At 41.4% G+C, this 25,021-nt stretch overlaps 1 protein-coding gene across 1 annotated transcript in view; it reads left to right on the top strand.

Moving 5' to 3' along the window:
- ANK2 (ankyrin 2) overlaps positions 1 to 25,021 on the top strand; it is a 179,390-nt gene that overhangs the window by 141,271 nt on the left and 13,098 nt on the right. The window contains exons 28-38 of the mRNA XM_062493159.1: positions 6,464 to 6,688; positions 8,067 to 8,165; positions 9,386 to 9,540; positions 10,335 to 10,546; positions 11,380 to 11,584; positions 12,266 to 12,362; positions 14,562 to 14,790; positions 16,131 to 16,256; positions 17,058 to 17,180; positions 17,973 to 18,002; positions 19,990 to 20,011. Coding sequence (XP_062349143.1) covers positions 6,464 to 6,688; positions 8,067 to 8,165; positions 9,386 to 9,540; positions 10,335 to 10,546; positions 11,380 to 11,584; positions 12,266 to 12,362; positions 14,562 to 14,790; positions 16,131 to 16,256; positions 17,058 to 17,180; positions 17,973 to 18,002; positions 19,990 to 20,011 — 1,523 coding nt within the window. The remainder of the gene's footprint in view (positions 1 to 6,463; positions 6,689 to 8,066; positions 8,166 to 9,385; positions 9,541 to 10,334; positions 10,547 to 11,379; positions 11,585 to 12,265; positions 12,363 to 14,561; positions 14,791 to 16,130; positions 16,257 to 17,057; positions 17,181 to 17,972; positions 18,003 to 19,989; positions 20,012 to 25,021) is intronic.

Below are 25,021 nucleotides of genomic sequence, written 5' to 3'. Positions count from 1 at the left end.
AACATGTTGAAATGGAAGGAACTGGAGGATGATGTACTGGTAGAGCATTTTAAGAAAAGGAAAACATGATTTATTGTGCTATCAGGAGCACTGGCTGGAATTACCTTAGGTGACTTAACTTACCCTTTGGTATCCCACAGTCCGCGTTTTAGATGTGGGTACCTAAACCAAGCCGCGTTTCCCTTTATCTGTTTTACTTGGAATCCAGCTGTGCGTTTTAGGTGTCTGGCTTCCAGTGTGAGAATGTCCGTAGAGAAACCAGATCCTGCCAGTCTCACTGCTGTACTGGTAGTGGGCCCATGGAACTGAGGCTGTTCAAGTAGGCTTGTTTTTCATACTCACTTCTACCTTGCCACGTGTGAGGAATATGCATTTATATGTATATGTTCATGTGTTTGCTTTAGAAATCTGTTTCATTTTTCCAGTATTTCAGTATTTCTTTTAACTCATTCTTTTTTTCCCCCTTTCTGTTCCTTTTTGATGTTAAACCATCTATTCTATTGCAGATGCTCTTCTCCATGTCTTGATCTTGAAAACAGCAGGTGAACTTCTGCATAATTTCTTTCTTTAATACATTGCATTTCTCACCCACCCTATTTATCCTCCCTTCTTACCTTGCTTCAGGATGCTTTAGTGTTTTGATAGTACACATTAGCCAAGAGAAAAAAAATAAATCTAACCAGCAGTAATAGTTATGTATGGCATGACTTCTCTTACACAGTAAGTGTCCACTTTCACCCATCTGCTTTGGCATCTATAACAAAGCACTTCTGGACACTTCATAAGCTCACTGCAACAAGTCTTAACAAAGCTCCTTGTACTATCCTAGCGTGTTTTAACCATTCATGTGTTTAATCATACCTTTTCTTTGTTGGTGGCGTGGTTTAATATTAATATTTGAAGAAGTAGTCTCCCCCCAGATAATTCAACACAAACCACTCTAATTATTACCTTAGTGAGGGGACCTTTTATCTCACTTGTCTGTATAAAGAATATTGCAGAGTCACTCTCTAAGCCATGTTTTCCAAATTGTGCCACCATATTTAAACTAGTAGAATAACAGCCCAGACTTAGTATATCTTATTTTTCATGCCATACCTATTTTTTGTGTGATGGTCAGTCAGTGCCTGAACCACTGGCACATTGCATCCTGCACAGAACACTTCAAGCTGAAGCTGAACCTTCCCAAAGGAGATTATTTTCCCTTGGCAAAATGAGTGTTGATTGGCACCGTGCCTGTCCACCTGCTTCAGCATAACCCCAGGAAGGTGAAAATTACCTTAAATATTAAGCTCTTCAAATTTATAAAGTGTCTAATTAAACCCCCAAACTACAAAGCCATATGTTAGGCCATGTCACTGAATTTCTCAGCAGCTGACTAATGCATTGAAGAGAATGTTGTCACAATTTAATATTGTAGTGGTTTCCTATGTTAGGATCATGTTTTTTGTCCTCCTGGAATGTGAATTTTGCCTTGTTTCTGGATTGCATAGTTGCAGCCTGCTGGAAAGCACTCTGAGGTAGTTGAATGACTTTGCTGTTGACTTCAGTGGGAGCTGGATCAAGGCCTTTTTTCTGAGTTTCAGCCTCTCTCTGGTTTCCTTCTCCCGCTGAACCCTTTCCGATGGCTGAAGCACCCTGAGTTTGTTTCTGCTGCTTCACACTGCGACTAACACTGAATGCTGCTATCTCCTTGTTTCCCAGTTTGTTTTATAAATTGAGATAATGTGTGCTGAGAAGTTTTTGACTGTGTCTACACCGGGTGTGCTCTGGTTGGAGCTTTGTTCCCTGCTGTCTGCCGAGCGCATGCGTGCCTGCCCAGCTGCCCGGGAAGAGCAGCCGTACCCGAGCCCGGCGTATGGAAGTGGTGGTGGAGACTTTGTCCAGTTTGGCTCTGTGTGTTCCAAGAACTGTTGCCTGTCCTAGAAAGCCCCCTCAGCTGCTGGGTTTGCATGGCTCTCCCGATGACTCTGCAGAATGAGTGTCCCCACGCTTGTGGTCACAGCTGGAGCTGAAACCCACCTGAAACTCTGTCTCTGCAAAGCTCTTGACACAACAGGGACTCCTCACAAAGCACACAACACGTGGCTTCCTTCACCCCCTCCAGCACTGATGCATCCAGTTTCCAGTGTCCTTGTTCATCCTGCTGCTATCTTTCATGTGAGGATAGGTACAGAATAAACCCAAGTTCTTGCTATATTAATAAAATCAGCACAGGGAATAACTCAGGCTAAGTTCTCAAATGCAAATATTTCATGAAAATACCCCCCAACTTTTTGCCCCTTCTATCCATTGCATATATTTTGTCTGTGTTTTGGTCAAGTAGAAACACTGAGAGCTGTTTGCTCTGCTTTCTGTAGAAGGTGTGAAAACTACCTGAAGGATTTAGGGGCCTTTTGTGTGTGTACTCAACCACAAGGCTACTACAGCGAGTGTTATTTGGTATATCTTTCATATGGCAAGCCTGTAGTTCTTGATTGCTCTAAAATTCAAGAGACTGAAATGGCCTCTGTAATTTAGGAGTAAGATTGCTAAACTGAGAAAGAATGGATGATGCTTGAGCTGACTGCTGTGTTTAACAGAAGCATGTAGAGACTCCCCTGCAGTCTGTAACTGATTTCTGTAAGAGAATTGCTTTTGTACTTAATTTTTTCTTTAGAAAAGTAATTCTGATTTCCCCTTCATTCTCTTTAAAAGAGAGAAGGCAATGATTTCCCCAAACATGATCTGTTTAACTGATTTGGCTATTATATTGTACTACCCCCTTGCCAAAGCCCAGAAAATCTCAGTATTGATCCAATTTGCAAGACTGCCAGGGTCACATGTTTGTGTCGTGCTTCATTTCTGACAAATCCTTTAAAACTGGAGACAAAACTTACTCAAAGGCTGTTTTAATACTGAGAAAGATGCAGCTTTAACCTGCAATCTGCTTTGACTTTGAGTCATCACTTAATTGCATTTTAAGTTAAAGTTCCTTGAATCTCTTTTATTAATTGGGTTTTTCTTTCTTTCTTTTCCCCTCTTGAGCTCTTCACCATTTATGTTTCTCTTTAGTGATCCCTCTGCCCTTCAGTCTCTGTATGTAGGTAGCTCATTAGTGCTGTGGTAGTGCTCCATGTAGCTGGAACATGGAGGAAGGTCTGAGTTTGCTGCTTAGCTTTGGGGAGTGTATGGGATATTAGGGTTATTCATGTGCTAGTGTTATGCACTAGTTTCTTTTTGACCATGGGAATTTAGCATGATGAGGTATCGCTTTCCAGAGTGATGGTTTCATCTGCCATTTTTCCCTGCTAGTGTTGTTTGTTGAGTGCAATCTCTTCCTGTCTCAGTCTCGTCACTTAACAACACATGGTAACGAGGTGGAAGAGGAAAAATAATGTGTGTGCGCGTGGGCAACAAAATAATTAGTTTGAGTTTTACATTTAATCTATATTAGTCATACAAATTTTTAATTTTCCTAAACACACAATTCATAAAGCATGTTTTATGTCATGCATTAGTTTGGTATGGATTATTTGTGTATTGGTAGACACACTCCTTCAAAAGGGAAAAGCTTTTCTGGTCCTGGAACAGCAGTGGACCCATCCAGATGCCCTATTATATAGCACACAGGCAGAATAAGAGGCTGCTGTGATTCAGAAAATGCTTTCTTATGAACAATTTGCTTCACTCTCTTGCATAGCCAAAATTATGTGAAATGTGCTGATTTAAAAAGAAAAAGAAGGATGAAAAGAAATTGTATTAAATAAGTGGATGAAAAAATAAATGTAGTAAAAAGGTGGGAAATAAGCAGAGTGGTCTAGTGGAAAAGGACGTATTTTTACACTCTGTGTCTGCAAACCCTTTGTTGGTGTTCTGTCCTTCCAGGATTATGCTACAGGTCTAAAGCTCAGATATTTTCTTCTTCAGTTTCTTTCCTTTGCACTATACTCATGCTAGTTCTCCAAAACCTCTTTTCCAGCAATTCCGTAGTATTCTATAGCTGGATTTGGGAGCTGGCTCCTCCACAGTTCATGTGATAATTGGCACTCATTTTTCTGTGCTGTCTGAATAACAACCTTAGATCTTCTTTGTGATGGAAACATCTGTTTTTACACTAAATAAGAATAATATCCTAGTGTTTTATTTCCTAGAACTCTTCTATTTGTGTCCACTTCCCAATGAGACTTAGCTCTGCCTATTTTTCCACTCCTTGGAGCTGTGGTTGGTTCCAGTGAGAGACAGATGAAGTGAGATAGACTTTGTGAAAGATGTACTGACCCACCTGACACATTCAGTAAACTCAAACTGAAAGAAGGAGTTGCAACCATACTGAAAAAAGAGCCCAGAAGGGTTAGAAAGGAGATGAGTTGGTCTGGATCCTCACCTTTGGTGTGTCACTGTTCTAGCCGTGAACAGTGGGTTTGGCATTGCTGAGGCAAGCAGGGAGATAAGCTCAGGAGAGCATGGGACAGCAGGTGACCCAGCACTAATATTTTAGTGAAGCACAGCAAAAAACTTTGATCCTGATGTTAAAGCATACAGTCTTGAGCATTATGTCAATAATAAAAATAACTGAATCCTCAATATTGTGTTCGTGACAGCGTGCTCAATGAAAAATGCGAATGCTGCTTTAATTCAGTCAGAGCTTTCATTAGCTTCTGGGAGTTGTGGGGAAGGGTTTGTGTTGCTCTTAGCAGTAGCTTTGAAATGAGAAACTCTTCTTCCAGCAGCGTCATTGACTGCCTCAAACATACCCATTGTACTGGAGACTTGGGCACATTCTCTGAAACATCACGCACAACTATTTTGATAACACTACTTCATGTACTTCAGGGACAATTGCAGCACAAGCCAAGAGCATTAGTGCAGCAACTGAGCATTTAGTGTCTCTTAAGCTCTTCTTTCATCTGTGCTCTAATATGTACAAAGAATGTATTTTATGAAGGAAGCTCCCATTTTTGTCAACAAATCCCCAGACTATCGAAGCTGTAAAATGTTTTCATTTTCTTTTTTTCCCCCTTGTTAAAACCACAGAAACACCATCCTCTAAGGAATGAGCTAATGGTTGTACTACCCAGAGTTTTACCCTAAGCAAAGCCTAGAGGTATCTGAATGGCAGTAGACTAGGAGCCTGCATGTGTGAGACAGACTGGCATCCGTGGTGCATGGTGTGCTTCCGACTGGCGCTTGTGGCTCCTTCCCATCGTCCATCTCTGACCTGCACGGTGTGTCGAGTGTTGTGTTTTTATAGCATGTGGAATTCTTGTAGCTGTGTGGACAATGAATGGATGCAATGTTTGTTGCACAGAATGGTCAAGGGGGCAGTGGAAAAATCCCTGTATCTGTTACTCCTGTTATAAGGGCTTTTCTCTATTGCAGGTACTTCAATAACATTTCTGCGACTCCCCATTGTGCTGGTTCTATATTAGTGGCTAGAAGTAGGCCTGACACCATTCTCTCTCATCTACTCTTATTTTCACTTCCAGCAACCTGACGTTACTGTCCCACATCAGGCATGATCCTGTAATCAAACAGAAAAAAAATTGGAAGTAGTTCTACACCTTTCCCAAAAATGTCAAAATCTACCTGTTGGTCTATGTGGAACTACAAAAAATTCAGCACTAGAGAAATTCCGAACAAAATTAAATTTTCCTCCCCATCAAACAAAAAAGAATGAATAATTTACCTTGTGCTAGAAGTAGATAGATCCCTGCAGATGACTTTTTGCATTTCTAAGTTTTCCAGTGGGACATTGTATTGCTTTGCAAGGTAATACAGAAAACCCAAAATCCTTAAGTAAACTTTTTATATAGGGACTCTAGCTCTTCTCATCCGACCAAACCCCCAAATTTGCCTTCAAACCATAATGACATGGTGGGGTTCTTTTATATAAATAGGTGATAACCCCACTGATGGAGTGTGAATTGTATTCATGCATTCCAGAATGAAATTTGATATTTTTATATATAAACCCATTTTTCTAAGAACTTATAGTTTGTCAAATAATTAGAAAATTATATTGAGAATCTAAAAAAAAAAAAAAAAAACTAAAAAGCCTCAGCCTTCCAATCAGAATTGGCTTTACATTTTTGAATGATAAATATTTTTTTCAATAAGGTGTATTTGCTCGTGAAGTATTTAAAGAGCACCAACTTTAAATACAGCTGCTTGCAGGTACACGGTAGCGATATTTGCACTTTGCAATGGGTACACCTGTTCACATTTATTAGTGTCTGCTAGTACTTTACCAACAGCAGCCCTGTGACATAGGACTTCCTGAGAAGAACTGTTGGGTAGTAGTTGCCAATTAAATTAATAACGAACTCAGCATGATTTGGTGCTTCACACGGGAGAAAGGCTTTTTCTCATTGTACCTCTTGAGCAAGAGCTCTATTTACGTACATCATGCGTACGTGTGTGGAGCATAACCGAGGGAGTCGGTGACGTGCTCTGGATCTCACTGTCTGCCCTGATTTTGCAGCTTCCTGGTGAGTTTCATGGTGGACGCTCGCGGCGGCGCCATGCGGGGCTGCCGGCACAACGGGCTGCGCATCATCATCCCCCCGCGCAAGTGCACGGCGCCGACGCGCGTGACGTGCCGCCTGGTGAAGCGCCACAGGCTGGCCACCATGCCGCCCATGGTGGAGGGAGAAGGGCTGGCCAGCCGCCTCATCGAAGTGGGACCCTCTGGGGCTCAGTTCCTTGGGTAAGGGGGGCCGCGTGGCCCGAAGGGAAACCTTCAGCCTCTCGTTGTGTTTGCGTTGCACTGAAATGGTTCCTTTGGCAAACTCGGGCTGAGAAGGTTCTCCGTAGCGTGTGGTAATGAGCAGGGCAGCTGTCAGGGGACGATTTGCAAGGCTTTCACACCTCTTTGTTCAACATGGGTATTTCAAACATCAGCACTGTGGTTTATGTGCCTCCTTGGATATAATTGTTGCTTAATGTTGTGATATTACAGTGGGAAAACACTTTTGCGTCCAGAAAAAGCAGTTCATGCTATATTTAAAAATTTAATAGTACTGCGCTCATGTAAGCCCCAAATGTGAAGCCGGCTACCTACACAACACAAACTACTGGAGCTTGTTTTAGGGTCCTGTGTTGTGATATCAGAAATGTGGACTGTCAGGGAAGCACGGTGCTGTTGGTTTTTCTGGGGCTGAAATTGCTAAATTAAACAGTAGAGCACCTCTGGATTTTTTTGGCCATTTCTTTCCTCCAGTGCTGCAAAGCCCATAGGAAGATCAGATTTGTGTCTGCTGCTGAGCTCATTTTAGCAATTTTTCAGCTGAAAGCAGCAGTTATCTGCACTTTCAAAAATTTATTTTACCAACTGTTCTCCCTATCAACTGTGACATCCAAAAGTGGGTAATTGAAGGAACCCCTCCTAATGCAGTACATAACTTCATTCAGAAACTGTAAAAAGAAAGTGGCTGTAAGCGCCACCAGTTTAAATCCATTTGGAAACAACTCAGTTGCTTTAAAATCCTGTTTTAACAGGCAGTCATCAGAGCCACCATTTTTGTTAGTGCTACCACTTATTCTTTTTTGCATCTTGGTCATTTCTAAAAAGAAGGAGAAAGAAATCTAAAGAGCAGAAGAAATACTGTGCTGTCACGTTCAGTCTTCCCATTATCTTTGTTACCCACAAATGGATTTTAAGTATGTCTCCCATTCTTTTTTAATGGTTTTCCTATCTGATGAGAGTGCCTCCCCTGCAAGACGAGCATGTACTGAGTTTGTTTATTCTTAGATCTTTGTGCCCTTCCTGGAAGCATTTTCCAAGGTGTTGTGCTGGCAGTGAGATCAGAAAATCGCTGTGCTGTTTTCAGGGGTGCATTCTAAGATCCAGATCCTGCTCCCATTGAGTACACGGCCAAAACCCCCATGAGAAAGAAAAGATCCTAAATTAACAAAACAAATTTTCTGATTTGGGTCACCAAATTGTCACGGCTAGGACGGAACCTTATTCAGTGTACAGCCTAATTCCACTCTGTGGACCAGACAGTAGCACTGGCGTTCTGGCACAAAAAATACATAAAGTTTATTTATGTTCTTTCTTTCACTGCTGCTTTGGATGTACTCAGTAAACTTCATCTGCCTACGGCTCCTCCCCCACTTAATGAGGGAGAAAGCTTGGTCAGCCGAATCCTTCAGCTGGGGCCTCCTGGGACCAAATTCCTTGGGTAGGAGAGACTTGAAACAAATTGATGGATGCTGACCTCCCCATTCTTCTCCTCCTTCTGCAATATGATTTTTTTATGTCATTATGCCCATGATATTGTCCCTTTCTATCATTTGAAATTTTGTACACTTAACCCTTAGTGGACCATTTTTCAACCTTTGTGGTTTGTGTTTTTGTTTTGGTGGTATGTTTGTATCTTTTTCTTCAAGTACTGTGGCCTTCATTTTTTTTTTTTGGCATGAAATCTTCCTAGTTCTGTGCTTGATGTCTGTAGCAAAGCAACCTGGATTGGGACCACAAAAAAAAAAAAAAAAAAAGAATCTACTGTAAGTTTTAAACTGTTTCTTTTGTATCAAGGACCAGTCAATCAGTAAGTTCTATGTTGGATACCACCAGTGTGATAGAACACATGGTATTTACTACATACCTGGTGACCTGTGTGAGTCCTCTAATTAGAAAAGTATATCTACAAATATCTTTATATCTTCTCTCTTATTTCTAAGAGTGTGTATGTATATGTACATCTCAAAACAGATATATTATATGTACACATATGTGTTGTATATGTGTGTGTGTATATATATATATATATATATGGGCACATGTGCTGGTGCAGTTGTTGACATGCAAGGCAAATTCTTGTCTCTTATACTGCAATAGTAACCCAGGCAATCTCCTCAGACTTCCTGTGTCTCTCCCAGGGTGTAAATCAGGAATAAATTCATTGGAATATATATCATTACAAAGTGAAATTGGCACAGGACACAATGGCTTCTGGATTGCAATGAAATTATTCTGATTTGCACTAGTATAAGTGAGATCAGAATTTGTCCCACTATTCCTATACATTACAGTAGATTCTCTTTGAAATGAAGTTGCACAGGTTAACCCAGACAGTAGTGACAACTAAAACGAGCACGAGTTTTTGATGAATTTGCAAAAACAATCACCAAATTTCCAGATAAGCACTGTTATCTTACCAAATCTCATTCACACTGTGGAAAGAGGTGAATGCACTTTTTCATCTGTCCTTCAGCACTTACTGGGTCCCTGTAATAATCTAGTCTGTGTTAGTGGCCTACTAGTTTAGGATTATGCCGAAGTATTCCAGCCAAATAGGTAGAACTCCAGGTCACTTTGTAGCAGACTGAATAGAGTTGCTGTTAATCCTGTTTCTTCCTCTCTCCCGTGTGCATTTAATGCGCTGTGTTGCTGTGCCAGGCCCGTGATTGTGGAGATTCCCCATTTTGCTGCCCTGCGTGGGAAGGAGAGAGAGCTGGTGATCCTGCGCAGCGAGAACGGGGACAGCTGGAAGGAGCATTTCTGTGAATACACTGAGGATGAGCTGAACGAAATCCTGAATGGGATGGATGAAGGTATCCAGAAGCACTTGGCTCCTTATCCTGCTCCCGTGTTCCTCCTGTACCCTGGGGGTAGCAGCTTTTGCCATGGTGCTCGCTTCCTTTGCAGAGGGCTGCTGAAGCAGTGGGACAGGATGTCTCCCTTTGTGAAGCTGACAGTAGACTCCAGACTTGCGTTTTCTCCTGCTCCTTCTTGTAGTGTTAAATAAAAAGCTGTCATAGCAAATATCTTTCCAAAACAAGGCTATTACCATACTGATCCTTTCAGAGCAGCTCCATGTGTAGGAGGAAATGTCAGTCACAGGTACTCCTGCTTTCTGAGAGAACAGAATGGCCTTGGGCTGTCTAGGAGCTGCAGAAGTTGTTATTAATTTGTTCTTTTGTTTCTTTTTTTTTTTTTTTCAAAAAACCTCACAAATTCCAAAGTAAACAAGACAATTCACAACACTATAGCTGAACTCATGTTTTGATACTGTTTTGAAGTTTTTTTGTCAGTGCTACTTCAGGACATTGTCAATAGGTGAGGTAGAGGGGGCTGGGACCAATCCCATTTGCTTGTTTGGCTGCTGATCTTGGAGATGTCACTGTGTTCTGTTTGCTGCCTTCAGTTCATGGCTCAGTATGTCTGTCTGTTCTTTCTTGATTGCTCTGGTCTGAACACAGGGGTGTGTTTCCTTTTCACCTTATTTCTGGACAAAGTCCTTTGTGTAAGTTGTGCAAAACTGTGAAAAGCCTGAATGCATTTTGAAGGTGGCTGTACTGTTTCTATGAATCTCTGGTGTTCTGACCATCCCCTCTTCGGCCCTCAGTACTTGACACTCCAGAGGAGCTTGAGAAGAAGCGGATCTGCCGCATCATCACCCGGGATTTCCCTCAGTACTTCGCAGTGGTGTCCCGGATCAAACAGGACAGCAACCTCATCGGGCCCGAGGGAGGGGTGCTGAGCAGCACCGTGGTCCCACAGGTGCAGGCAGTCTTCCCAGAAGGCGCGCTCACCAAGAGAATTCGAGTTGGCCTCCAGGTGCAGTGAAGCATTCACGGAGTTTTGTTTGGTTTTTTTTTTTTTTTAGCGAGAAATCACGTTTTCTGAATGGAGAACCAGCATACTCAGCTTGTGGTGTTAAATGTTGTCTACAACACCGCTAGTAAAAGTAATAAAAGAAAAAAAAACCATGCAGAAGTCAAGTGGTAGAGCTTTGGGTTTTCCAGTTAGTTCAGAGTCTTGTCTATTAGCTGTCTGTATAACTTTGGGAAGAAATTTTGGTGATGATGTTGATATTGTTGCAGGTCATGGAATTTCCTTAGTACTTCTTACGAAAGGTATCAGAGAAGTACAGAGTGCTGCAATAATTAAACGTGCTACTACTATTAAATGTACAGATTTTCAGTGTGAATGAACCAGTAGTGCAATTCACTCTCCACAGAGACAGAAGTCTTTCCTCTGGCTCTGTCCTGTCCTCCTGCTGCATGCATCCATAATTTACCTTGTCCAGGAGATTGTTGTTGAAATCTCCTGGTATTAGCTGAATAGCACCATAAAACAGCGTAGATCAGTTTGTTTTTAGGGGAAAAAAAAGTGGCCATCTTATCATTTGCTTCTGGTTAAGTGAATTTAAATTAATGCTGTAAAAATCTGATAAGCAACAATAAAAGGGATAGGAAGAAGAGGCAGGCATGGCCAAGTGAGGTCTCTCCTTCTCACTGGCAGTCAGTTCCTCTGTCTGCAGATTTTCATGGGAAATTGTGCCCTTTGAAAAGTGAAGGGGTTTGTGGGAAATATACAAACCCAGTTCTTTACACATCATTAAACTGTTTTCAAGTAACTGCTCTGTTATTTCCTGTTGCTTTGAAAAGGCTCAGCCTATGCACACTGAACTTACAAAGAAGATTTTGGGCAACAAGGCTACCTTCAGCCCCATAGTCACACTGGAGCCCAGGAGGAGGAAATTCCATAAGCCCATCACGATGACAATCCCTGTGCCCAAGGCCTCCAGCGACGGGCTCATGAACGGCTATGGAGGCGACACGCCCACTCTAAGGTTACTATGCAGCATAACAGGTAGGGTGCCAGTCCTGGAGCTCTCCATGTGTATCCTGAAACTGTCAGTCCCCAGGGGCTGGAAGTGCTGAACTGATTACACCCAGGGGAAGCTCGATGCAAACTTGACCGGGGCGAGAAGCTGTGAAAATAAGCTGCTTTCCAAACAATTCCTTTATACCAGAAACAACGTTTGTTGTTTGCACTAAGAAGAGATGTGTAATGTAATCTCAGACGTTGGGTTTGGTGGGTTTTTTTGCATTTTCCTTACAGTTTGTTTCTTGAGAACCAACATACCTCTGCCTGGCAGAGTAAGTGTACTACAGACTTAATGTTGCAGGATGCTTAGGAGGAAAATACTGGAGTTGAACACTTTACTTGCCGTAGCTCTTAAGTGATTAGCATCTGCTTCAGTCTCCCTTAAGAGACAGAAGTTAGCTGCAAGCATTTAACTTAATTAATTTAGTTCTGTGCTGTAGGGCTCATTGCTTAAAAATCGTTTGGGCACTTGGTTTATTCAGGGTAAGCCCATCCAGTCCTACTAGCATTAGTAGAATCATGTGGACTCAAGGAGAAAGCATAATAATCTGGGATTATTACTGGTTTCAAGGCAATTAAAAACTGTTAAGAGTTTCTTAGAAGCAAAAAGGTTGCAGACTTGCTTGGTTTTGATTTTTTTTGTTTAAACCTCTGTCATTTCAGGAGGAACCACCCCTGCCCAATGGGAAGACATCACTGGGACAACACCATTGACCTTTGTTAATGAATGTGTTTCCTTCACAACAAATGTGTCTGCCAGGTACACAAAACCAGACGGGACTTTTACAGGAATGCTCTCACATAACGTGCCTTGTTCCACAAATATTTCTGTTAAACTACTTTACTTTGGAGAGTAGAATGAACAGAGATATTGATGATTATGCAGATTTCCATGGAAACAGAAATCCCTTATTTGGGTACCTCACTATACATCTTGTAAGAGATATTATTTCCAGAATATCCAAAACTGAAGTCACAAAGGCCTGTGGGTGTGCCAAACTGGGGTCTAGAAGCATCTCTTCCAGACATCTGTTCTTGTGATGAAATTTAACTTCTCTCTTACTGAAAACAGGTTTTCATTAAAAAAAACCAATTATATATATGACTGTATGTATGTATTTTAGTTTGTGTCCATGATGCATATCACAGAAATGCCCAAAAATCTCCTCGTCTGTAACAGGAGATGCAATCCATGACCTGGAAAGTATTCCATCCTAGGCTGTGTGCTCCGGCAAACAGTTTAAAAAGTCATGGCTAGCTTGCCCATGAAATGGAGTGCAAACATTCAGTTATTGCTGTTAGTTAGGTTTGGTATTTACTGAAATAGTGTGTTCAGTTTTAAAATAAGATCAGCTCTTGCAGTCCAACCTCCAGTTTAACATTAGGTGAAATAAAGTACTATTTTTAATCCCTTCTCAGTTCAGAAAGGGCTGAGCTCCCTTTAAAGTGGCTGCTCTGCTGATGCACGTTTCTGTTTGGTGTAACTGAGGATTCCTCTGTAACAGCAGTGGCCACGAGAGGGGGATCTTACAGTACATTCCTGCCACAGAGGTCTGCAAAGGCAGGAATTAAAGGCTAATTTGAGAACCACATGTGGAAACAAGATGCACAGTTTAAGAGGTCCAAATCCCTAAAACTGTCAAGTCCCCAGCAGTAGGGGACTAGAGGTGATAACCAGAATGAGAGTGACACTTCATGGTCCTACAATCCATATTGATAGTGGATCTTAATCCTGATGATGATCTGAAAATTAATTACTATTGTTAATGTTCTGTGATACAGGCAGGGTCCCATGTAGAGATTTAAAGGGATTCTGCCTCTTCTTTTTAATCTTAATGAATGTTCAACTATCTCCTTTTCACCAGACATGATTTGAAATGCTGATGCAGTTAAAAAGAGGGATTTCCCATCTAATTTCCAGCTCTTTGCTGTCACAGTAGTTTTTAATGTCTAGTTAAGCATTAATGATGGATAACAATTCTGCCATTCGTAAAACTAATTCAGTCCAAAATGAGCTTGGGAAAGAGATGTATTTGCCGTGTGAATTACACTGCAGACTTGGAGGCACAGTGTTTGTTTTCCATTTCCTGAGCTGCAGCTTTTAAAAGACTTAATATCTGTTGGGGCTTTTTAGCCCCTGGTGTTTGACAGCAAATCACTGAGGCATCTGGTGGTTTCTCAGAGGACTTGGTCTCTCCAGTTGGAGTCCAGCACAGCATAATTCTCCCACGCAGGAAAAGGAAAGGATCAGTGTGCAGAGGCTTTCTGTAGCACACATGCTTTCCCTCTTGCAAATGTCAGCAGCCTGGGGTTTTGAGCAGCGTGTTTGTTAAGTGATCTATAGATGAGCACAGCGCAGAATTTGCTGTTATTCAGATGCAGATGAGTAAGTACAGAGGAGTCACACTCCAAAGGTGTTCTTTGGGGTTATAATGCCATGTAATCCACCCTGAGGAATAACATCCCTATAGATCAGAGCAGCTTTAGGGCTGCCTCTGACCTCTCCTGACTTCGGCCTTCATCCGCTGGCTGGGAAACTTGAGCTTTCCACCCACACAGTGGATTTTATTGAAAAGAAAAGGCATCAGCTCCTCAGAGAATCTCAAGTGGTAACTGGGAAAGAAGGCAGGACGTGTTACTCCTTGGAAAATGCTTGGTGACTACATTCACATGGGAATGATTTCTGATTTTGCATGTAGCTTTTCACAGTGGGCAAAGTAATTTATGTTCACCTAAAGACCTTAGGTTTTGCTGTTCTATGTAAGGAATTGACTGCTATTTCCTTTAAGCTGGGCAGGAGACAAAAACCAAGAGTGACAATTCTTTTTCTCCTCTGTTCTGACTTGTTATCTCCCATTGCAGTGGTTACCAGCTAATGCTGCCAGAATGGGGAAACATAGAATTTCTTTTCTTAAGTCCTTCTCTGGTGATGGCACAGAGATTTCATTTTCTTTTACAGATTTTGGTTGATAGACTGTCGTCAGACACAAGAATCTGTTACTTTTGCTTCCCAAGTGTACAGAGAAATTATCTGTGTCCCCTACATGGCCAAATTTGTGGTGTTTGCCAAATCCCATGATCCCATTGAAGCACGGTTAAGATGTTTCTGCATGACGGATGACAAAGTGGATAAAACTCTAGAACAACAAGAAAACTTTGCTGAAGTTGCCAGAAGCAGGGACGTAGAGGTACTGTACAAGACTTGCAATATTCTCCATTTCCTAGCATCTGCTTTTAAACTAATATTTTCTGCCTTCTATCTGCCACAAGGACGGAAAAATAATCTGTCAACAAGTACTGTCAAGATGTAGTATCAGCAGCCACAATAAGATGGAAACTTGGCCTTTTGTCGGATGTAAGGAAAAAGTAGTGAGGAAGCCCTGTTCCCAGAGGACAACTGACAAACTCAGTCCACAGGGCCAAAGGGAGAGGGTCAGAGCCAAAAACAATGGCAAAATCCCAACCTCCAGTAACCCCTTAAGTGCACAACACTGACCAGAAAGGCAACTGAAAGGGGGCACGGTTTGTCAGCACATTCACATACCTAGAAATTAAAGTAGCAGGTTTGATTAATGCACTGCTTTACAAAAATAAAAGTACGTTAAATCTGTTGCTGAGCAGGCAAAAGCTTTCCTATGAGGAATTCAGCAAACTGTCTGCTAAATGCAGTTTTTCTGGCTCTGTCAGCTTCCTCAGAAGGGATGACAAATTGAAGGTGCTTTAACCTACGTGGCACGTTCTGCTTAGTTCAGTCTCTTTTCCATGAAAAAAAATCTCACCTTTAAGAAAATTTCTTAAATCCCACCTTTAAAAGAATTGTCCTTGCCCTTCCTAAAGCTCCGACAGGCATCTCTTGTGCAGAGCAGTAAGATAGAATAAGGTCTTACCAAACTGAATGATGAGGCTGAATTTCTGGGAAGTAAGGATGAGCCATGAATGGATTGGCAGTTTGAATGGAACATCTCCCAAACTGCTGATCTTCAAACATGTGGAGGCACCATAAGAGCAGCAATCTGAAAATATAAGCGGTGCCGTTATAGAGAGATTTCAGAGGGATATTTACCTGAGGCTTGCCTTTCAAAAGCTCTGATGTCTCTACAGATCCAGCTGAAATAAATGGGTTCAGTACACACACACTTAGAAATCTGACGGCTGAGGAAAATATTTCTTTGACTGTGGTGATGAGGCCAGGATAGCAAAGGATACTAAAGTTGGAATAAATCGAAAATCCAAGTCAAAAATCTAGATTTAAAAGTTTGCCCAGATTTATGACACTGAGTCATCTACTGTTGTCATTTAAAGTACTGCACTTATTGTTACTAAATTAACAATCTCTTCTCTTTGGAATTTCATAATCTGAAATGTTTCCACACATTTTTGGTCGCTGTACATAACAAATCTTGTAAATGCTGATGAGTCCTAACAATTCCAGAAACAGATTTGAACTGTTGTAGAATTATCCTTATGAAGTAGTCCTAATCACTTCACAAGGATTAATTGATGGTTTGCTTTTTTTCCTTTCCAACAGGTATTAGAAGGAAAACCCATCTACGTTGACTGCTTTGGCAATTTGGTGCCTCTCACAAAGAGTGGGCAACACCATATATTCAGTTTCTTTGCCTTCAAAGAGAATAGACTTCCTCTATTTGTTAAGGTAATGTTGATGGCTCCTTTTGGGGTATTTCAAGTTATCACTTCACCATGTTTTTTTGTGAACAAAGGAAAACCAAACTCCTTAATATATATAAACTCCCAACTGTAAACTAATTTTATCCCTGTACTATTCCATTTAAGATACTTTTTTATGAGTAGGAAGATTTGTAAAATAAAAGCCAAAGTCAAAACCCTTTCAGATTAAGTTATGTGTTAATCCACTGTCAGAAGGGCTGCTTGTCACCAAGCCACTGTCACCAAACCACCATCCCCACCTCTTCTGACAGGGAGATTAGAGAGCCCTGGAAACCTCTTCCACAAATTTTTCCTTCTGCCCGGACATTCTGTCTACAAAGGAGGAAGTTATTACCATTATATAAATAACAGTCTTAGAGAAATGATTTATGAATGGAAACTTCCAGTAAGTGGAGAAAATCAACTCCCTCTGTCATGGTGTTATATTCGCTGTGTGCTGCTAGACAAATTTTAAACATTCTCCCTCTTTACAGCAATATTTTATAAGCTTGTTTTAATTTACAACTTAATCTGTGCCACTGCCTTCCTTTGGCTTTGCAGATTTTCCCCCTGAATTTTCCACCACCAACAGCCAACATATGTTGAATACGGAAATATATCCATATGTACATTTGCAAACAGCGGGGGGCGAAAGTGCAAACACGTTATTTTTGCCTACATGGACTTTTTCTTCTCATCTGGTCCCCCCTGCTGAATAGTTTTGAGGGACACGAGTAGCTCACACAGCAGAGCAGCAGGTTAAATGTGTGTACTTCTACTATGCCAGGTCCGAGATAGCACTCAAGAGCCCTGTGGACGATTATCGTTCATGAAGGAGCCAAAATCCACCAGAGGCCTCGTTCATCAAGCCATATGTAATTTAAACATCACTTTACCCATCTATACAAAGGTACTGTGAAATTATACCCAGCTGTGGGCATCAGCATTATCATACAAACAAGAAATGAGGAGGAGGGCAAAACAGGGTTAGAGCTTTGTGGGCAGGGGGTTTGAAAGAGGAAAAAATTCCACACAAGGGCTTTCAGCGTCTTGGGTGTGGTATTCCTAATGCCCGTGTTTGAAGACAACATCAGGCATTTCCTGAGGACTCAGAAGAGATGAGTGGGAATGCCCTCAAATATTGAACACTTGTTTCCTTAGAAAGTGTCAATTTAACTTTGTTCTCTGAAAACACAAGGTTTTTTTCTTTCCTTGTCAGATTAGAAGCTGCGTGCCTTTTAGGGGATGTATTTGCCCAAAATGGTGATCATTTTCTTCTCAGCATTTTCAGAACATAGTGAATCTTTATTATAGCATTTTAGTGTAAATTTAAAACAGAGCATCTCAACATTTTGTGACTTCAAATGGCGATAGTTCTTGAATATTTTAAGTGTTTATATATGCTAATTTATGGGTGAAAAAGCATGTATATATCTAAAGTTTTGGTACAAATAAGGATCACTAGGCATCTAAATTTTCTGTTTGTATTTTGCTTGGTTCTTTAGCCTTTTGTGTTTAAATTGACTGTTTAGTTTTGCTGCTTTTTGGCATAGGAAATCAACTGCAGAAATGTGCTCTGTTTTCTTCTTTTCTGTTCAATGTTGTCAGAAGTTACTTTTTCCTATTCTCTTATAAAAAAAACCTGCCTTTTGCCCGCTCTGTTTCCCCCTTCTCTTTTTGCATGGCGCTTTGGGACCAAAAGGAATCGGATTCAGATCCAGAACCAGAAGAGGTAAAGTGGCTAAATTAGCATGCTCTTGCTTATGCCCATTACTCAAAGACAACTAACAGACACAGCCCAGAACTGGTCCTTAGCTCAGTGCTACAAACGCAGTGAAAAGAGCCTCTCACAGACTCACTTTGGGAATAGACAGAATTGAACTTGTTCTGTCTTAGAATGACCAGTCTTCTCCATTTAGAAATCCAGTAAGACTGGATGTTACAGGTTACTGAGCTGAATGACTGACATCCAGTACAGAATCAGTGTTCAACCAGAAGTAACAAGTAAAAGGTTTAGAGTTCTCATCTTTAGCCTAAATTAAATTGTGTCAGCTCCACCCTGAGCTCCCAGCCCCGGCCTCTCACTTAAAGATGTTGCTTAAGCTCTGACCCCTACATGAATGGGTAACATCAGAAAAGCATCCTGACATTTTGATGATATTCAGCTGTTGGAAACGCTGTGAGAGTAGCCATCTCCCCAAAGAAGATGGACATCTTTTCCATGCACTGCACAACAGATTCAGCATGTCTGTGGTATGGCCTGTAGTTTCCAATTATCATTACAAAAATATTTAAATACAACTTCTATTTTTGTATAGGAAACTATAGCCCAAAAAGACAAAAGCTTATTGATGGCTCTAAGCCTTTTTAACTGTTTTTTGTTTACTTCATTAGTTTTATGTTAATAATATTTATTAGTATGCTGACATAAATCTGGACTGATCTGGAAGAACTGAAAATAAAGGAAGCTAGAGCATCCTAGGGATGCAAGGTTACCATGTAGGGCACTGTGTGCATCAGGGGAATTTAAGCTATTTTGGATCTGTCACACACACTGCTGACTGTGAGATGTAATTATGTGAGCCTAAAAGATTATCAGATATGTATGAACATGCACGTGTGGCCAGGGATTCCCTTCTGTTTGGTGGCAGCTCATGGAGAGGCAAGGATTTCCTAACATCTTGTCTGAGACAGCATATTGCATTTGTCTTTATAAAGAATAGTTTGAACTATTTTTACCTTTTCAGCACTCACTAAAACCTTGGGGGCTTTACTCTGCACAGTATCTTGTACTGGTAGTACTGCACAGCTGATTTACATTTGTCACAGTTGTCCTACCACTACCACAAGTTTGTATAGGAAATGAAAGCTTTAATGCTACTTCTAACATTGCATGTTTTTCCATAGCCAAATATAAACAACATGTGCTGGTGTGGACAAATGCCAGCAGAACTGAAATAAACTGAAATTACAAAGCAACCTAAAAAATTTGCTTCTCGAATTTTCATGGTCTGAGATTGCGTTTTGTTTAATTCTGTTTTGACCAGGACTGTGCTTTCTTTTGAATGACAGTAGAATTGTATGGCTTTTTTGATCTGTACCCAAATAACTGAAAAATCAAGAAGGAGGCTTGTGAGTGCCATCACAGCTTCCATTTCAAGATGTCAATAGCTATTAGTGGCATCCAATCTCAGGTCATGCCTCAGGCAGTTCTGCCATTACTGGTGCACCTGCATTTCATCATCACGGGGCACAGAGGCAAAAAAAAAAAAAAAAAAAGTGATCCGTGCTCTCAGAGCGAACATGTCCAAGGAAACACAGTGCATGAAACCTCCTGGTTGCCTTCCCGATGGACCGTATACCTTCACATAACAATATTGGACTATTTTGCTTTGGACAGGAAGAAATAAGTTAAGAGCAATGCAACCAAACACACCTGGCAAGGCAAAAGTTTAGGTCCTCCACGCTTGCTAAGAGCATTTAAAGAAAATACACTGAAACATCAGTTTTGCATCTACTCTTGATCATACCTATAGAGAGAAGTAAGCATTTTTCTGGTATTAGAGAGCCTAAATAAATTAAGCCGTGCTTTTACTGTTATTTTAAATGCATTATTGGTTCCATTTAAGTCCATGTGTCTTCATACAACTAGCACTTCACTTGTGGCTTCTGTCTAGCAGTTACGTTTCAACTTTTAAATCTGCTTTTTCCTCTTCCAGGTTGATATGACTTCAGAAAAAAGTAAGATTTTCTTTTATTTCTTGAGAATGTTATAATGCAATTTGTACGAAAGATGGTTAAGAGTAAAGATAAGCATGAAAGAGGACTAATTTTTAACTGCTATTGCTAATAACATTAATACTTTAGAAACTTAATAAAAACCACTTTAATATCTAAGCAGCTATCCAGTTCAATAGACTTTAACATGTAAATTAACAAGTAATACAGTTAAAAACCGTTCATCTAAGCCTTTACTTTCCTTTGACATCCCTAGTGAACCTGCTATTGCTATTTTGCTTGTATGAATGCTCATCCCTCCATTGCTTTTGTTTTCTCCATTTGATGGCGCACATTCTTGCCTCATATTTGAGACAGATGACAGTATCACTTTTAATGAAAACCTAATGAGGACTCCAATCTATTTCATTCATCTCATGGATTACAACCATGCCAAAAAGTGATACTGTCCAAAGGAATCAGGCTGTTTAACCCTCCCTCCCTTGCCCCACCCTTTACTGTGGTGAAATATGGGTGAAATCTGACCTGACGGCTTGGCGCAGCACAAACACCCTCTTGTACATGCACAATCAGGCCGTGACCATGAGAGACCACGGGCGAGGGGTTCACAAACGTCTCCTTTACGGGAGAGGCGAATCAAACGAATCACTGCATGCGTGGAAGTGTCTCTAGCCAGAGCCATTTCCAAATGCAGCCATTTCTTGGATCTGTTCAGGGAAAGAATGACATCTGTCTTGTTTCCAGTTTGGAGTGCGACATCTCGCCTTCTCTGCACTTGAAGTGCAATGTCTTGCATTGTCCTCCTGCCGCTTCCTCACTGCCAAGTCCCCCAGGTCCCCAGAGAATGCCAGTGAGTGTTCCTGCTCCAGCTGCACACTGTCTGGATAGCACTTCCAATTTATTTCCCACTGGAGTTGCTTTGCTTCAGGCTGATTAACTCAGTTATTGGCCAGTGAAAGAGGCGTGCATTTGATATTTATGAAAGTACATATTGCAAATTTACAAAATTACTGGCTGGCATTTCAGCGTGCACCAGACAGTTCATTGTAAAGCAGCAGCACCAAAAGACCGCATTTTCAGCACCACAATACCCTACAGTAATGTGGCCCTTATTAATGTACAGGGCAAATATTTAGCATTCATTACACCCAGGAGAACAGTGTAGCAAAATGGATCTTCTTTACAAATAGAGACAGCTAATTATGTGTTGCTCAAGGTCTCCTTATTTGCATTAGTTTTTTGACTTTCACTGGGGTGCCAAAATGTGCAGTTCTGTGTGATGTGTGCTGCCTTTAAAGGGAACAAGCCCGTCTGTGATTCCCAAGCATTGTGCTCTGTTTGTAACTTGCTTCAGTTCTCCAGTGTTTTGTTCTGTTCAATATCCATTTTCTGCTATTCCTTGCTGAAATGAAATATTGCCATCAGGCATTTATGGCATAATGGGAATTATCTGCAGCCACCTTTCTTTATATTGATTGCCAGATTAGACAAATATTTCACCACAGTATGTTTTACAGTATTTTCATGTACCTTTAATTTATATGAATAATTTTTCTAGCTCTTGTTTTTAACCGAAGCTACATACCCAGCAGCATTTGCAACACCTTTGCTTTGCATGGAAATAACTTGCCTTACATGAATTGTACGTATGTGTCTAGCGTGACTGTCTGTGAACTTTGGGTTGCCATACATTACATTTTTTAAAACTCTGAAATCACTTCTAAGTTGATTCACAGTTTTTCTTATCTCTCCTTTTCTTCTCTGTCTTCTCTTTCCTCAGTCAGTTCATTAGTTGTCAATGAGGATGTTCCAAGGAAAGGACCATGCCTCTTAAAACAAAAGCCTGTTTGTTTCATTGTGTAGGTGTGAAATCCCCTTAGATGAAATGCCGGTTTGCAGCTGATTCAGATCTCTACTTATCTGATAGTATTTTAGATTACTGCAGAATTACTTTTCGCATTTTATTTTGGTCATTAAGAAAAACAAAACTTGTTAACCCTATGTTATTCTGACAGTTTGCTAACACTGGCTTTCTCTTAGAGGAAATCGGCTTTCAATCAGTTCTAATGCTTTCCCCCTTTTTTCTTGTTTTTCTTTTTATTTGAACATTGATCTGTAACATCCAAACAATCTTGAGATGCCTCTCTTTGTGTAACTTCACTGTGTTTCTTCTGATTTTGATTTGAAATTTTGTTGTTGTTGTTTTGGGGTTTTTTTTTTAGTGGCGTCCTGATTTGGTTTGTTCCAGCTTTGATACTGTATGTGTGGTTGTGCTCTAGCGGTTAAGTGAAGCAAGTTATTTCCTGCCATTTTCCTTTTCAGTTGTTTTTTTTCCCCACCCTCCCCGTTAGCTTTGCTTTGCTCTTGTACCCTCAGATCTTGTGGATCCACCATTCCCGGCCCATTTTGTTGACCTTCCTACCACTACAGCCAAAGACTGTCATTTTCAGTCCTGATTACATTTTCCAATCTCTATTTTTGATTTCCATTTTACTTTCAATGTTTTTCATTCGCATCAAAGATGACGAGACAGAATCTACAGAAACATCTGTCCTGAAAAGCCATCTGGTTAATGAAGTCCCTGTACTAGCCAGTCCAGACCTGTTGTCTGAAGTTTCTGAGATGAAACAAGATCTGATCAAAATGACTGCCATCCTGACAAATGACCCTTCTGATAAATCAGGCTCCATTAAAGTGAAAGATCTTGAAAAGTCTGCTGAAGAAGAGCCAGGAGAACCTTTTGAAATAGTTGAAAGAGTGAAAGAGGACTTAGAAAAAGTAAATGAAATTCTGAGAGGCGGATCCTATGCCAGAGAAGAGCATGTTTTGCAGAAGTCCCTTTCCAGACAAGACCCCTTAGAAGAAGAATGGGTCATAGTCAGCAATGAAGAAATTGAAGAGGCCCGGAGAAATGCTCCGTCAGAAGTCACAGAGCCGAGCCCCGTAGAAGTCAGTGTAGACAAAGGGACAACAAAAAAGGGGGAGCCGGACACGACAGGAACGATGGATTACCTTGCAGAGGATTTCAAAACGTACGTTTCTCTTCATGAGGGACAGCCACAGGCCTTAAAAGAGGAGGTAGTAGAAGAGAAAGTCAAAGCTGCAGTAGTAAGCAAGGATTCTGAAAAAAAAGGAAAAGAATCTTCAAAAACTGGGAAAGCAAGCTCACAGGAGCAACAGAAGGTAGCCTCAGAAGTTAAAAAGCCCCTTAGGGCAAAGCTAAGAGAAAAGCCAAAGCCAAAGGAAGGCAAGGTGCCCAGCAGCGGAGAGAAACTGAGACTCCCTAAGCTCACTGCAGACGAGGCACCGGCTGGGGAGCCTGGCCTCAAGGTGGCAGGTGCTCCAGAGCCTAAAGCCGTGTCCCCTGTTATCGAGGAAACTCCCATTGGCTCAATAAAAGATAAAGTGAAAGCTCTTCAGAAACGAGTGGAAGATGAGCAAAAAGTACGGTCAAAACTTCCCGTCAGAGTTCAGGCAAAAGAAGGCCCTGCTGAAAAGGCGCCTAAGAAACCGGCACAAGTCAAAAAGCCAGTAGTACACAAAGCCCAGCCACCTGTCTCACCTTCTTCTAAGACTGAGAGACTTGAAGAGACCATGTCTGTTAAGGAACTGATGAAAGCCTTCCAGTCAGGGCAAGACCCATCCAAGAATATTTCTGGACTCTTTGAGCACAAATCTGTCAAACAGAAGCAACAGGCCCCTGAGAAAGAAACTCCCCGCAAGAAAACAATTCCTTCGCAGAGTGAAACGAGGCGAGCGTCCAACCTCAAGACAGACAAACAGAAGGACAAACCAAGCACAGTGTCAAAAGCAGAAAAAGAGCCGCAATCAAAGAAAGGAAAAGCACAAACTTCCACCATCGAAGCTGCCAAGAAAGCTGGTGGCAAAGACCAAGTAAAAGAGCAGAGCAGCAAAAAACCAACTGAACCTCTCCCTCCAGTAATAGTTGCTGAAAATGCCAAAGAAACAGTGGCTGGGAAGGGCAGGACTTGTGAGGATCAGGGAGATCCTGACTTCCAGATCAGCCCTGACAGGAAAACCTCAACAGACTTTTCTGATGTCATAAAAGAAGAACTGGAGGATAATGACAAATACCAACAGTTCCGACACCTCTCAGTGACAGAGGAGGGAGAGCTTAACTTGGAGCAAGTACTGACCAGTCCTTTTGGTGCTGCTTTTCCCACAGAGTATGGGAAAGATGGATTCCTTCCTGCTCTTTCTCTGCAAAGTGCTGCTCTTGATGGGAGCTCAGAGAGCCTTAAGCACGAAGGTGTGGCTGACTCTCCTGGCAGCCTACTTGACGGAACCCCTCAGATCAGCTCAGAGGAAAGTTACAAGCATGAGGGTCTGGCAGAGACTCCTGAAACGAGCCCAGAAAGCCTTTCATTCTCCCCAAAGAAAACCGGTGGGCAAATTGAGGACACTAAAGGAGCAGCTCGAGTACACACAACAGCAGAAACAAGTTCTGTGAAGGAACTCTCCTCAAAGGAAGATGAACAAGGTATTACTGAGAGGCAGCTAGATGCTGTTATTGAGACTAGGGAGTCTCATTCTGACCATGTATCAGAAGAGCATGTACCTCCAGCCTCTGAAGAAGAGGCTGATAAACTTAAAGAAAGTAGCTCAGCTTTCGTTATGAAAGATATTAGCAGGGATAAAGAATCCAGAACCACTGCACATTTCACTAAGTCTTCTGAAACACATGACACTGCTTTAGAGAAAGAAAAAGATGTAGCCTGTGAACGCCGTCTTGCAGTTAGAAGTCCCCAGAAACTGGAACTTTCACTTGCTAGCCATGATAGTGAAGGCTTTAGCCCAGTTGCAGATGACTCTTTGACTATAAGTCATAAAGACTCCCTGGAAGCAAGCCCAGTGCTAGAAGACAATTCATCACACAAAACGCCTGACTCTTTGGAGCCCAGTCCTATGAAAGAGTCCCCGTGCCGCGATTCCCTTGAAAGCAGCCCTGTAGAACCAACAGTGAAGGCTTGTCTTTTGGGGCAGGGTCCTCTT

This window comes from Cinclus cinclus, chromosome 5 (assembly GCF_963662255.1).
Source record: "Cinclus cinclus chromosome 5, bCinCin1.1, whole genome shotgun sequence".
Classification (NCBI taxonomy): domain Eukaryota; kingdom Metazoa; phylum Chordata; class Aves; order Passeriformes; family Cinclidae; genus Cinclus; species Cinclus cinclus.
This window is presented reverse-complemented; position numbering and strand designations above follow the sequence as displayed.